Source organism: Alosa alosa, chromosome 24 (genome assembly GCF_017589495.1).
Source record: "Alosa alosa isolate M-15738 ecotype Scorff River chromosome 24, AALO_Geno_1.1, whole genome shotgun sequence".
NCBI lineage: Eukaryota > Metazoa > Chordata > Actinopteri > Clupeiformes > Clupeidae > Alosa > Alosa alosa.
In genome coordinates this window covers 25,846,648-25,859,773 of record NC_063212.1, presented here as the reverse complement: position 1 = coordinate 25,859,773, position 13,126 = coordinate 25,846,648, and the positions used below count along the sequence as shown (strand labels likewise).

At 41.7% G+C, this 13,126-nt stretch overlaps 1 protein-coding gene across 1 annotated transcript in view; it reads right to left on the bottom strand.

Moving 5' to 3' along the window:
* dock11 (dedicator of cytokinesis 11) overlaps positions 1-2,240 on the bottom strand; it is a 163,740-nt gene extending 161,500 nt beyond the window's left edge. Inside the window, 1 exon segment of the mRNA XM_048236079.1 lies at positions 1,672-2,240. Within this exon segment, the coding sequence (XP_048092036.1) occupies positions 1,672-1,932 (261 nt within the window). The 5' untranslated portion in view covers positions 1,933-2,240.
* Between the last annotated feature and the right edge of the window lie 10,886 nt (positions 2,241-13,126).

Sequence of the window (13,126 nt, the reverse complement as noted above, 5' to 3'; positions counted from 1 at the left end):
ACATCACCCATCATCACCTGGCCTCCCAACATCACCCATCATCACCTGGCCTCCCAACATCACCCAACATCACCCATCATCACCTGGCCTCCCAACATCACCCATCATCAACTGGCCTCCCAACATCACCCAACATCACCCATCATCAACTGGCCTCCCAACATCACCCATCATCAACTGGCCTCCCAACATCACCCAACATCACCCATCATCAACTGGCCTCCCAACATCACCCATCATCAACTGGCCTCCCAACATCACCCAACATCACCCATCATCAACTGGCCTCCCAACATCACCCATCATCACCTGGCCTCCCAACATCACCCAACATCACCCATCATCAACTGGCCTCCCAACATCACCCAACATCACCCATCATCAACTGGCCTCCCAACATCACCCATCATCAACTGGCCTCCCAACATCACCCAACATCACCCATCATCAACTGGCCTCCCAACATCACCCATCATCACCTGGCTCTCCCACCACCATCACCTGGCCTCCCAACATCACCCATCATCACCTGGCCTCCCAACATCACCCAACATCACCCATCATCAACTGGCACTTCCCCAACATCACCCATCATCACCTGGCCTCCCAACATCACCCATCATCACCCAGCTACCCGTCATCACCTGGCCACCCGGGCACTTGCTGTCCTCAGCCTCACTGTCAGTGTCAACAAACAGTGCAAAATGACAACAACCAGAACAGACATGTTGGTCAGTGGTGTCAGTGGTTAGCATTCTCCCTTGTTTAGGCCTACCATTCCGTGTGAACAACAGTGAGGTGAACAAAGAAGTACATTATAAGTTGTCTACACGCAAAATGTATACATATCGCCAAATATACAAATATAAGTACCATATATGTATATTGCATACATATCCAAATATAAGTAGCACATAAATAAGTAACCTATATGGGGACACTCTTGAGTCTCCAGGAGACAGGTGGTGATGACCCATGCACACCTTCTTGTGACACCACGACATGCCTGAGCCAATCTATCATTCATAATAACCTGTCAGACGTCTCACACACACACACAATCAAAATAAACATCACTGATAACTGTTGCAATGTCTAGCAGCACACACAAAGGCTGGACTCGGTCCCTCAAACAGAGGGAAAGCAGACAGCACATGTGTGTGTTCATGCCAAGCAACACATCAGCGGAGCCGATTGCTCCACTTTAGCGGCACAAAGGACAGGCGATGTAGAGAGTAGCCTACCCTACGCGGTGTAGGCTACCACGCGTCCGCACACAGACACTGAACAATAATGTCGCCGAGCTGCCGTGATCCCGGCAAAGCGGATTTTATGTTGCCTTGGTTACCAATCATTTTAAATGCCCGCATGCGTTCAGACACAAAGCGAGCATAAACTCTGAGCGCGGATTTGACTGGGGAAAGAATTCCACATGATCTCGCTGTGAACCGCTAGCTGAACACCGGATAACAGAAAGGGGAAATGTAACGCTAGAGCTGACAATCTCACATAGAGGGGGGAAATGGCATAATACTTCACAACCAACACCTCACGCCCTAAAAGGCTGAATGTCTACCTGTCCCCGTGGTTATTAGCATAATTGCTCTGTTAGCTGGCTAGTAACGTTAAAGAGTAAATGTTTCCTGATACATTAACGTTAAAATTACTGACCACAATCACTGATGTCCGCACAGCCTCCGAGACGCTCTGCCTTAATTCCGCTGCCGTACCAGGTTTACTCAACCTTTTCGTAAATTTTCGGACTTCCGACATTGTTTTATCCACTAATCTATTCCGGTGATTGGAATCAAGACATGCCGCGGTGTCCAGCAGCAGTTGACAGATGCGCGAGGAATGGTTCTGTGGTGGCGTCGCGAGGCGGGGCACGGGAAGAGAGAGCGTCCGCGCCAGGCCTGCGTCCTCCTCGAGCATCTTGAGCTCCACCTCTCCTCTCTCGCTGCGAGTGTCCCGGTTGAACTTCTGGTAGCCCTCTGAATCAAGACGGGCCAGCAGTCAGAGACGCTGAGACAAGTAGTTCACCTTGAATAGCCTTTTATACGCGCTTTTAAGAAGCCTTAGCCTATCGTGATCTCATTCGATCTCCTTTGAACGATGGGGTTTCCTCTTTCCGTAGGCTAACATGACCTGAATTGGTAGCAATTACACTGTTAGGAGGTCTTAATGTAGCCTTATACTCGATGGTGCAAATAAATGCAGAAAATTGTTGGCCTAGGCTGTAAGGATGGCGTATGCCATATGAAATGTAACGGTAGGCTAAATCGAACCTGCAACATAGAAAAATTAGTGTTTGGCTCCCTCAAGCGGCTGATGTAGGAAATGTCAGGTAACCTGGGTAACCGCAACAAATGTAGGCCTTACCACCTGGACCAGAGAGTTGCGACCATAGGTTGCTACACTCTTTTTGACACTCTTTCAAAAAAAAAATACCTGTGCTGAATGGCTGTATTGCAGGGGGGTGGAATGTAGGCTATTTCTGGATGCTGGAGGTCGTAATTACTAGGCTACTGACCAAGTGATAGGCCGTTTTCAGTTCCAAAACCCCCATAGGCCTAATCCAAAACTGGCATGGAATAAACAAACCCCCTTTCTCCATATATGGCCCCTTTAACTTTGTTTACAAAAAAATAAATAAAATGATTTAATCATTGATGAGCTTTAAGACATCTTTATGTTATTAAGTTGTGAAAATATGTAGCCTGTAGTAGGCTATGCCGCCGTAAAAAAAATCAAGACATGTTTAGGCTATTTGATCTAGAATGCGTCATGATACATCCATTCATCCCTTTATTAGTACAGCGGGTAACCATGAAAATTGTGCACTTTTTGAAAGAAACATGAAACTTCTACCATAGTTAGGTTATACCATGAGGTTTATTTTCAGATTGGGAGGGAAGTCAAATTTGACCTCTGAGGCCGGGAGAGGTCAAATCCAAGATAACGCCAATAATATTCAAAAGTGCTTCACGTTGGAACCAAACACAGTAGAAAAACACTTAAGGTGTCATTTCCACTAACTTTGGGTGCCCATTCTGTATCTGATAACTTTGAAAACCACCAGAGTTCAAGAAAATGCATTTATGTAAAGGTCAAGGTAAACAAACATTAAAATATTCATTTTTTTATGTGCCCCAATTCATTTCTTTGTTAAGCTGTATTATTCAGTTATTAGTTGTTATTTCATGAATGTGTGGCTAATTTCATTTCTTCACAGCACAGAATTATCCACAGGTGACCCCCTAGACCATTTTTCACAGACCACCTGCCATATCACCGCTGGTAAAAAAAACCTGCTTTAGAGAGTTGTTGCCACAGTATGCACAATGTAGAGAGCACTTCAATCGACATATTCTAACAGGTAAACAGATTGACTATGAACAAACAATATTATTACATAATTACATAATATTATTCATGTTGCAAATTAATTTAACCATAGCCAGGAAGGAGTTTTCCTTGGTAGTTAGCTTTTGAGTTAAAAATCATGGACATTGATCAAAATAAATGTCCTAGCTAAGCTAGAACATACTCTGGAACATTTATGTGAGCTGAAGCTAGTTTAATGATTGAACAGAGTATATTGTAGATATGTCAGCTTGGTAATGTGAAATTTGTTATGGCTGAAATAGGTAATGTTAACAGAGTAGCCTAGTTAAAGGGACACCAGGCAACATTTTCATGTTAATTACTCATCTTCGTAAGTCGGTATATGGTTAAATGACTTGTTACAGGGCGAGTGAAGACTCTCTCGCCCGCCCCTATTGCCTGTAGGAAGAATATCCCGCTTGCAAGTTCAGTGTATCCTACCCGCCGACCGAAGCAGGCAGGCTAACGAAACGCTAGAGATTGTTGCAAACGTGTGTATGACAGAGCCGGTGAAGAAGCAGCGAAAACCCTTGACAGAAGATGCAAAGAAAAGGAAAGAGCTTCAGACCCGGCGAGGGGAGTTTAGAGAGAAAAGCAGCAGGCTTGCCTGGTGTCCCTTTAAATAGTCGGTCAACCGGGCTTGAACACATTTGTAGCTAGCATGTTAATATAAGGCTGTGTCTTTAATTACTACTTAATTAATTACTTCTTACTGTTAAGACTATCAATTGGGAGATTGTTAGGGCAGGTTTTGTGGTGGACTGATGCTCAATGTTTGTACCATCAAGTACCATGTTGATAAAGGCCAAGAGAGATGGTGGCACAGACATCTGCTGGCAGTTTTCTTTGAATGACCCGTCAAAAGAGAAAGATGAATTAAGGATCTCTTTGCGCACTACTTGTGCTGCTCGCATTAAGTGCATGGCATCACTGTCAGTTTGAAAGGCTATCATGAGAGCTGGTCCAATGTCCTTCTCAAAACTCAGGAGTGTGTCTGTTCCGCGTGAATGTGCCCTCAGATGTGGAAGCTCAGAAAGCAGTCGTTCTTTCAGTCTGGTGGTGTGAAACCAGAACAACACTGACAGAAATGTGAGGAACAACTTGGTCTTACTGTAGGTGAACGGATTACAATTTCAGCCATAACAAAGCTTCGAATGAGGGGTCTTGGGGTGAAAGGCTATGGTCACATCGGGTCACACAAATGCACAAATACAGTTTGGGCTGTATCTCCAAATCAGATCGATGGATCTTCATTAAAGGTGCTCTAAGCGATGTTGGGTAACATCACTTCTGTTGACTTTCAAACAAAACAGAGAGCTAGCTCGCTACTTCCTCCCCCTTCCCTCCCGTGCTGCTCCCGTGCAATTGAAACTCTCCTAAACGCGCATTTAGGGGCAGCTGTGGCCCAGTGGTTAGCACTCTGGACTTGTAACCGGAGAGTTGCCGGTTCGAGCCCCGACCAGTGGGCCGCGGCCGACGTGCCCTTGAGCAAGGCACCTAACCCCTCACTGCTCCCCGAGCGCCGCCGTTGAAGCAGGCAGCTCACTGCGCCGGGATTAGTGTGTGCTTCACTTCACTGTGTGCTGTTTGTGTTTCACTAATTCACTGATTGGGTTAAATGCAGAGACCAAATTTCCCTCACTGGATCAAAAAAGTATATATACTATATACTATACTATACTATCTATACTATCTCATCTGTGATTTGATGGAACAGTTGTTATGTTTTCATGGGCTCGGTTTGCCGGGTTGTTTTTTGTTGCCTCCGTTTTTGGAGCCTGGGCTGTCCACAGAGATTGTGTTTTTTACAATGTATTCAGGACAAAGACAGCTAGCGGTTGGTTAGGTGATGTTTGCAGTAGGTGACATAAAATGTTTTAGCCTAAAAAACGCATGGCATCGCTTAGAGCACCTTTAAACCAGCACAGTTATTAATTATAAAGTCTGGATGAAATGATGGGTACTAAATGTCAAAGGTTAAGGTCTAATTATTTCCCTGTCATATAAGGTTATGGCTGATAATCAACATGGTAAGTCCAAAGTGAATAACCTTATCTGAAGTGCAATGTTGTTGTTGGAGGTTTTGGTTGATGTAATAGATGCTGATTGTAATTGTGACTCTATCACTCCTACAAATGTCCTTTATAAAGACTATTATTTGAAAACCTGAGAAATTCTCATTTTTATTTCAAAAGCATACAGTCCTGAGCCAGCAGAGAAGTCGGTGCTTCAAGACACCAAACCAAACTTGTTTTCAGGGTTCTAAATGAACACCCACCAACACGCCAAATGCAAGTTAAAATTTATTTTGGCGGGTGTTAATAAAAACGTACTAGCCAGTTTGGCCGGTGATGCATGACATTACATGCATGATAAGGCACTGTTCTCGGTTATTATCCCCTGGCAGTACTTCCTACATTTCCCATGACCACTGTGCCGTAATGCTACGTGAAGTTTGCAGTAAAACCAGCGCGAGGGACCATGGAAACGAACGGAGCGTCTACCAGAAAACAGCGTCTACCAGAAAAGGAATTAGAAGAAGAACGATTGACGAGCCAGAGCAGGGAGCATAGACTGAAAGAGGAGGGAGTTAGCCAGTAAAGTAAAGTAAAAAGTACATAACACTTGTACATAACACAAATACATAATACGTTACAAAATATTAACGCAATTAATGCATTGTGTTTACCTATTTCCTTTGTGGGGGGCTGATGTCATGTAACGGAGGCTACAAAACCTAAAGCAGCAAGATCGTTTATTTTATTGTCTAGAGTTACAGTAGCTGAAGATGTAGACAGGGATGGATTACTGCACGGGCCTACCGGGTCTAGGCCCAGGGGCCCAAGGGGTCAGGGGGCCCTGAAGCCCAAGCCTTTGCATGAAATCATTGCCTCAATATCAACAAATCAGGATGTAGGCTATGAATCTGATTGAATTTAGTATTGGCCATCCCCAAAATGCACCAGAATACAGGAAATCACATCAGAAAAATTGAAACTTTTCTGGGGGAGGACCCCCAAACCCCCCCCTCCTACATATACGACAATAAGTGGGGGGCCCTTAATACATCTGGGCCCAGGGGCCCGAAAGTTCATAATCCGCCCATGGATGTAGAGGAACGTGAGGAGCTTTTAGGCAAACATTTTAGTTTTAAAAAGTTGCCTGATCAGTGATCACCACCACCACACGCACTGTGTAGGGCACCAAGAGAAAGAGGGACCAACGTTTAGCCAGTAAATAGCTGTGCTGCAAACTGTTTTTCACTCTTATTCGAGAAAGTATACAATATCAACATGCACCAACAGCATGTTACATAAAGATCAGGGTTCCCACGGGTCATGGAATTTCTGGAATATCATGGAATTTTGGAAAGTTTATTCCAGACATGGAAAGTCAGGGAATTTTATCATGTTTGGGTCAAAGTCATGGAATATCAGGGAATTTTGTTGTAGAAGTTTAAAATGTATTTGCCAAAACACATTAATACAAATATTTCTATACATAACTTTGTATATCTGGTTATTTGCTTTACTGCTTCCTTGAGTATCCCAACATTGTTTATTCAATGCCAATTTATTAATCTCCCACTCTAAAAAGTAACACTATACGTTAGTAAATAGTAGGCCTATAGTAAGTCATGGAAATTCTTTTTTCTTTTTTGGCAGGGAATTTTACATTTGACTTAGAATGGGAACCCTGAAAGATGATACTTTTCGGGCCCTCTCTATAAAGATCCAACTTGAACGTAGGCCCTATGCTACTCCATTTAATTGAGTATGCGTCTGAGCACGCACGAGAGGGAGAGAAAACGAGTGGCAGGTTCCAGCTGGCTTGTCTTTGTTGATGATAATTGATATCTCCTTTTTATTAAGTTAAGATTAAACTAAATGCGGCAGTGGTTGGGACAGATTTATGGGGGCGAGAAGAGGAATGAAGCAGGGGATGAGGATATCGACAGAGAAATAGACAGACAGATAGATAGATAGATATCCCAAACATGAAATGAAGTGTTTGCATTATTTTGTGGTATGTATTCATGCTAACAATGTTAATTAATGATCAAATGCATTCAGTGACACTCATCTCATAAATTCATAATTCTCTTATTTTCACCGGAAAAAAATTGGCTAGTAGAAATTCTGATTGGCTAGTAACTTTAGAAAGTTACCAGCCACATTGGCTGGTGTTAAAAAAAGTTCATTTAGAACTCTGCTTGTTTTGTTTTGTTTGTCTATGCCCCCACATGACCGCAATGTGTGATGGACTTTCCAAACTCACAGCTGAAGATCTCTACAGCCTCTTAAGTAACTTCCCCATTGAGATTTTATGGATTTAGTTGAAAAAAGTGTACACCTAATATATATTGGTCTGTACCATAAAGGGAAAACTGATTCAACCATATAAACCATATATTTTCTGAAAGCTTACACCCGCAGACATGTCCCACCCTCCTCATTAGAATGCTGCCCATGCATAATACATTGGGTATTATTGGTAAATAGAATATATGATTGATACCTTTTTGGGCTGTACCATTTAGGGAAAACTAATTCAACCACCTAAAGCATATATTTTATACCCTCAAGATGTGATCTAACATGGGTTTTACATCCCTTTACTTTGCTGCCCCTTCATAATACATAGGGTATGAGTAAACCGGGTATACTGTGTGATACCTTTGGATCTGTGCAATTAAGGGAAAACGGTTCAACCACCTAAACCATTGTCTGGCAGCATACACCCTCTAGATGTGAACTAACATGGGGTTTAGACATATCTCACCCTCCCCTTTACTTTGCTGCCCACACATGGGGTTTAGACATATCTCACCCTCCCCTTTACTTTGCTGCCCACACATGGGGTTTAGACATATCTCACCCTCCCCTTTACTTTGCTGCCCACACATGGGGTTTAGACATATCTCACCCTCCCCTTTACTTTGCTGCCCACACATGGGGTTTAGACATATCTCACCCTCCCCTTTACTTTGCTGCCCACACATGGGGTTTAGACATATCTCACCCTCCCCTTTACTTTGCTGCCCACACATGGGGTTTAGACATATCTCACCCTCCCCTTTACTTTGCTGCCCACACATGGTCAGGGCAGCCGTGGTGGCCTACTGGTTAGTGCTTCCCAATTTTTACGATTGTTTACACACTAAAATAAAAATTTCCACACAATTTGCAAAATTCTACTCCAAGGAGCAAAACACCTCCACAGATTAGCACAACATTATACATAATGTCTGCTTCACCCTTTTTGCAAAACATTACACACAGTGATTTGTAAAACTCTACACACATTTTCACACCTTAGACACAGATAAGGACTGTGCGGTTACTTCCTTGTCATTACAAAGCCCTGGGTTGCCAATGACAACACTAATGAACGAATTGGATAATCACATCCACCAGGTGTGGAAGCACACATGTGCTAATTTGAAAACGCAGCACTCAGGTGTGCTATAAAAGGCAGCAGTTGAGTTCACCTGTCTTCAACAAAAATGGAAGGATCTAGAAGAAGAAGAAGAGTGAGAATGAGAGGGGGAGCTCAAAGAGGAAATGAAGGAGGTAGAGGAAGAGGAGAAGGAGGTAGAGGAGGCCCAGGTAGAGGAAGAGGAGAAGAAGGAGATAGAGGAAGAGGCAGACAGAGAGATGATGAATAGTTACAGTATTCTTGTTGCTTAGTTTTTCTTCAGAGTCAAAGTGTATGTACTTTATGCAGTAATTTTTATTTGTCTACAGATTTTATTTGTTTAATTGATTTAATTGTTGGTTGATTACTGTAACTGATTATGGTAAGAAATACTGTAAGAAAGTATTGACATAAATACTTGAAATATTCAGCCTGCAGCATCAGGGTTGTGCAGTGCTTGGTAGGTTTATAGTAGGCCTATTTGTGTACATTCTCCCTACAGTATATCTCAAACTAATCATGAAGAATGTTGTGGGTTTTTCACTATTGCCATCTAAATTATCCCTTACATAACAATGTCTGGCCAGAAATCTAGCACATGTATTTCCTAAAATTAGTTTTTTTTTTTTCAAACATGTTTTTTATTATCACAACAGTGTAGAACTGGTGCCAATAGTGTCTGATCATTGAGGACTGTGTTGGTTAGATGAAAACTAATAGCATTTTCACAAATATATGTATATGTTTTGACTGAAGTGTGTATGTTTTGACTGAAGTGTGTCATTTTGCAAACAATCTAGGAATTATGCAAATTGAGTGTGGTGTTTGGATAATTGTGATTATATTTGGAAAAAAAGAACCCAGTTTAAAAAAAAAAACTGTAAGTCTAGATTTAAAACTGGCTACAGTTGGGGCCTTTTTGATGTCATCTGAAAGTTGGTTCCAGAGCTGAACCGCTGCTAAAAGTTTATGATTCTGTGATGGACAGTGTTGGGACTTTGGAGAATTGGAGTAATGTGGTCAGTTATTTGAGTTTTTGTGAGAACCCTAGCTGCTGCATTTTGTAACACCTGAAGCTGTTAGTCTTTTTAGGAAGGCCTGTGAAAAGCCCATTGCAGTAATTAACCCTGCTGGAGATAAATGCATTTTTTCTAAATCATGTTTTGACATCAGCCCTCTAAGTTTGGTAGTGTTTTTGAGGTGGTAAAAGTCTGATTTAGTTATCGCTCTCATGTGGCTGTGAAATTTAGATCACTGTCAATTAATACACAAACTATACCTGTAAATCCAACCCAGTGTTCTAATCTTTGTATTAATATGTTGTGATCAAATGCTGCACTAAGGTCCAGTAAAACTAGGACATGTTTTGCCTGCATCTGTACTGAGGCATGTGTTATTTAAAACCTAAAGAAGAGCTGTTTCAGAATCAGAATCAGGTTTATTGGCAAGAAGGTTTTCACATACAGAATGAATTTGCTTTGGTCTCAAGGCGCACAACATAATTAAATACAATAACACAATAAATAGACAACGGGGGCAGCCGAAGATCTGAGTCTGATTTTGTCAATTTTACATTTGAAAAAAGATGCAAACTTATTGCATATATTAGTTAAGAGAAGTTCAGGTGCTAATTGTGAGGGGGGATTTATCAACAGAACTTCAACGGAACTTCTCAACAGAAGAAAGACTGTCTTGCTTTGCATATTTCAGAGTTATATGTGCGGAGCATCTCTTGATGGATTTGCTCAATTCCCTCTCGTTTTAGGAGGTTTTGGATAAGGCCAGCGCCAGGTCTTTAACAGCTGTAGACACATTGAGACCCTTTGTAATGACAAGGTCAAGGGTATGGCCAAGAGAGTGTGTTGGCTCCTGTCAGGGGCGGAATGGGGCACTAAAATCCACTGGGAAAATTCTGATGGCCCCCCAAACATGCACACACATCACACATCAATAGCACAAACAAAATATATAGTGCTAATGCAACACAACAAGCCAATCAACCACAAACCAGGCACTTTCAATAAATGTGTAAGGAACTAGATATGCAACAGTGCAGTATAAAAACAGCTTTGTGGGTGGATGGAAATTTCAAGCATCAAGGATCTGGGTATCATAGCACTCCAATAGTTGCCTGTATACATTTTAAATAGGCTTAGCCTACAGACAATGTCAACCTAATAACACAGGTAATTAAATAACTGAAAAACCAGGCACTTTGAATAGGTTTGTACGAGAACGATTAAAGCAGGCCTATATAGGTTTACATATAGACAGTTCCAACGAGTTCCACAAACCATTTATCAGCCTGAGTGGCCCACTAATTAGTCATTAGGCTAGGCCTAGGCTACATATCAACATAAGACTAGCTTGTCCTAGTTTCAATAACGTCAATGCTTTAGCTCCGCTAACCTTTCTCAATTCTCTCTGCCTTCCATCCATATGTAAAACAGCAAGCAACCACGCAAATCTGTCGACTGTCAAAACTCCTGTAGTTTTCCTCGAACTTGATCGTTTGTAGGGTCATGCCATTAGACGAGGGGCCGCTCATTTATCCCCCTACATTTCTGTAAATAGACTTGACCTGTAATCGGTTCATTAGATAAACCAGAAACACATTCCCCATTCCCAGGAGGCTTTGTTCCATTCTAGCCTAGGCTTACGTTAATTTAAGTACAAACAAACAAATTAAATTGTCGTTTTTTTATTTGTGATGAAAGTAAGACAAAAATGAACTAAGATAACCATGAATGACATATATACAGTGAGCGAGTGGTATAAATATTGGTTGGACTTCCTAAACATTGAAGTGTAGATCTCAGAGATTTTCGGAAAATTCTTAATGCATCTATTAGGTCGGTGTCACGGCCGCTATAAAAGCTCTATGGGCCGGCCCGTACCATGCAGACTCATCGGCCGGCCCGTACCATGCACAGTCATCGGCCGGCCCGTACCATGCAGACTCATCGGCCGGCCCACCGGGAAAACTCCCGATCGTCCCGATTGCCACTCCGCCCTGGCACCAGAATACAGGAAATCATATCAAACAATATCAGACATATGCGACAATTAGTGGGGGGCCCTTAATACATCTGGGCCCAGGGGCCCGAAAGTTCATAATCCGTCCATGTGTGTGCCGTCAGTGTGTCCATCTCCCAGTTTACACACTTCATACATCACATGAACAACAGCAGAGTGTTTAGAGCTCAGTTCTCTTCCTCCTCTTCCTCCCCTTGCTCTCAGGTAGACGTGTTTATAACTAGTTGAGTTGAAGTGATTCACATGATCACATGAGAAGCTACCTGAAGCTCCACTCCCACAATCTGCCTCTTCACCTCTTTGGGGTCTGCACAGGCCAACACACACATGCACATAGAATTTCAATTTGGATTCAGAATTTTCTCATCTTATTTTATGGATGTTTATTTGATAAATACAAATAACATTGTTACATTGTTACATATCAAATAAATTCCGATATGTTTGATGTTGAGGCTAAAGCTACATACTTCATATACATATTTTATTCTTACTGTAAATACCACATCCATAAAAGCAAATTAATTGGTTCTTGGCCAGTTTTCCTGCTTTTATGATTGATTTGAATAATTATTTGTAAAACTAAAAAAAACTGTGGTACTGTATGGGAGTTGTGTGACCTCAAAAGACTACTAGGCTATTGAGTTTTATTTTGCCTGGCTGCCTGTACTGCCTATCCCTTTACATTGTGTGTTAGGGACAAGTCATATTTGTTTGTATGGTGTTATAAGACTTGTAAGTCTAAGAAAATAAAGTTAAAAAAACACACACACACACACACACACACATACACACACACACATGGGTGTATACGTAAATGTGCGTTCACTCCTGCAACGCCTGTTTTCGCCAATTAAATAATAAGTTATAATAATATAAATATAAATTTATATTAATATGTATAAACAATAATAATAAATATAAACAATTTGAGGCAGGAAGACACAGCCAAATTCTATGTTTTCTCAAATTCTATGTTTTTCTCAATTTTCTTTTTCAGAAAAAATGAATTGTATGCTCCAAAATACACTAAAATACCTTTAACCAATTAACCGCCCCAAACTATATGGTGAATCACTGCAGCACCTACAGAATGTGATGGTAGCCGATGTAAATGATGTAGTCTGCATTCCTTGTAATGGACGGATTATGAACTTTCGGGCCCCTGGGCCCAGATGTATTAAGGGCCCCCCACTAATTGTCGCATATGTCTGATATTGTTTGATATGATTTCCTGTATTCTGGTGCATTTTGGGGATGGCCAATACTTTAATTCAATCAGATTCAT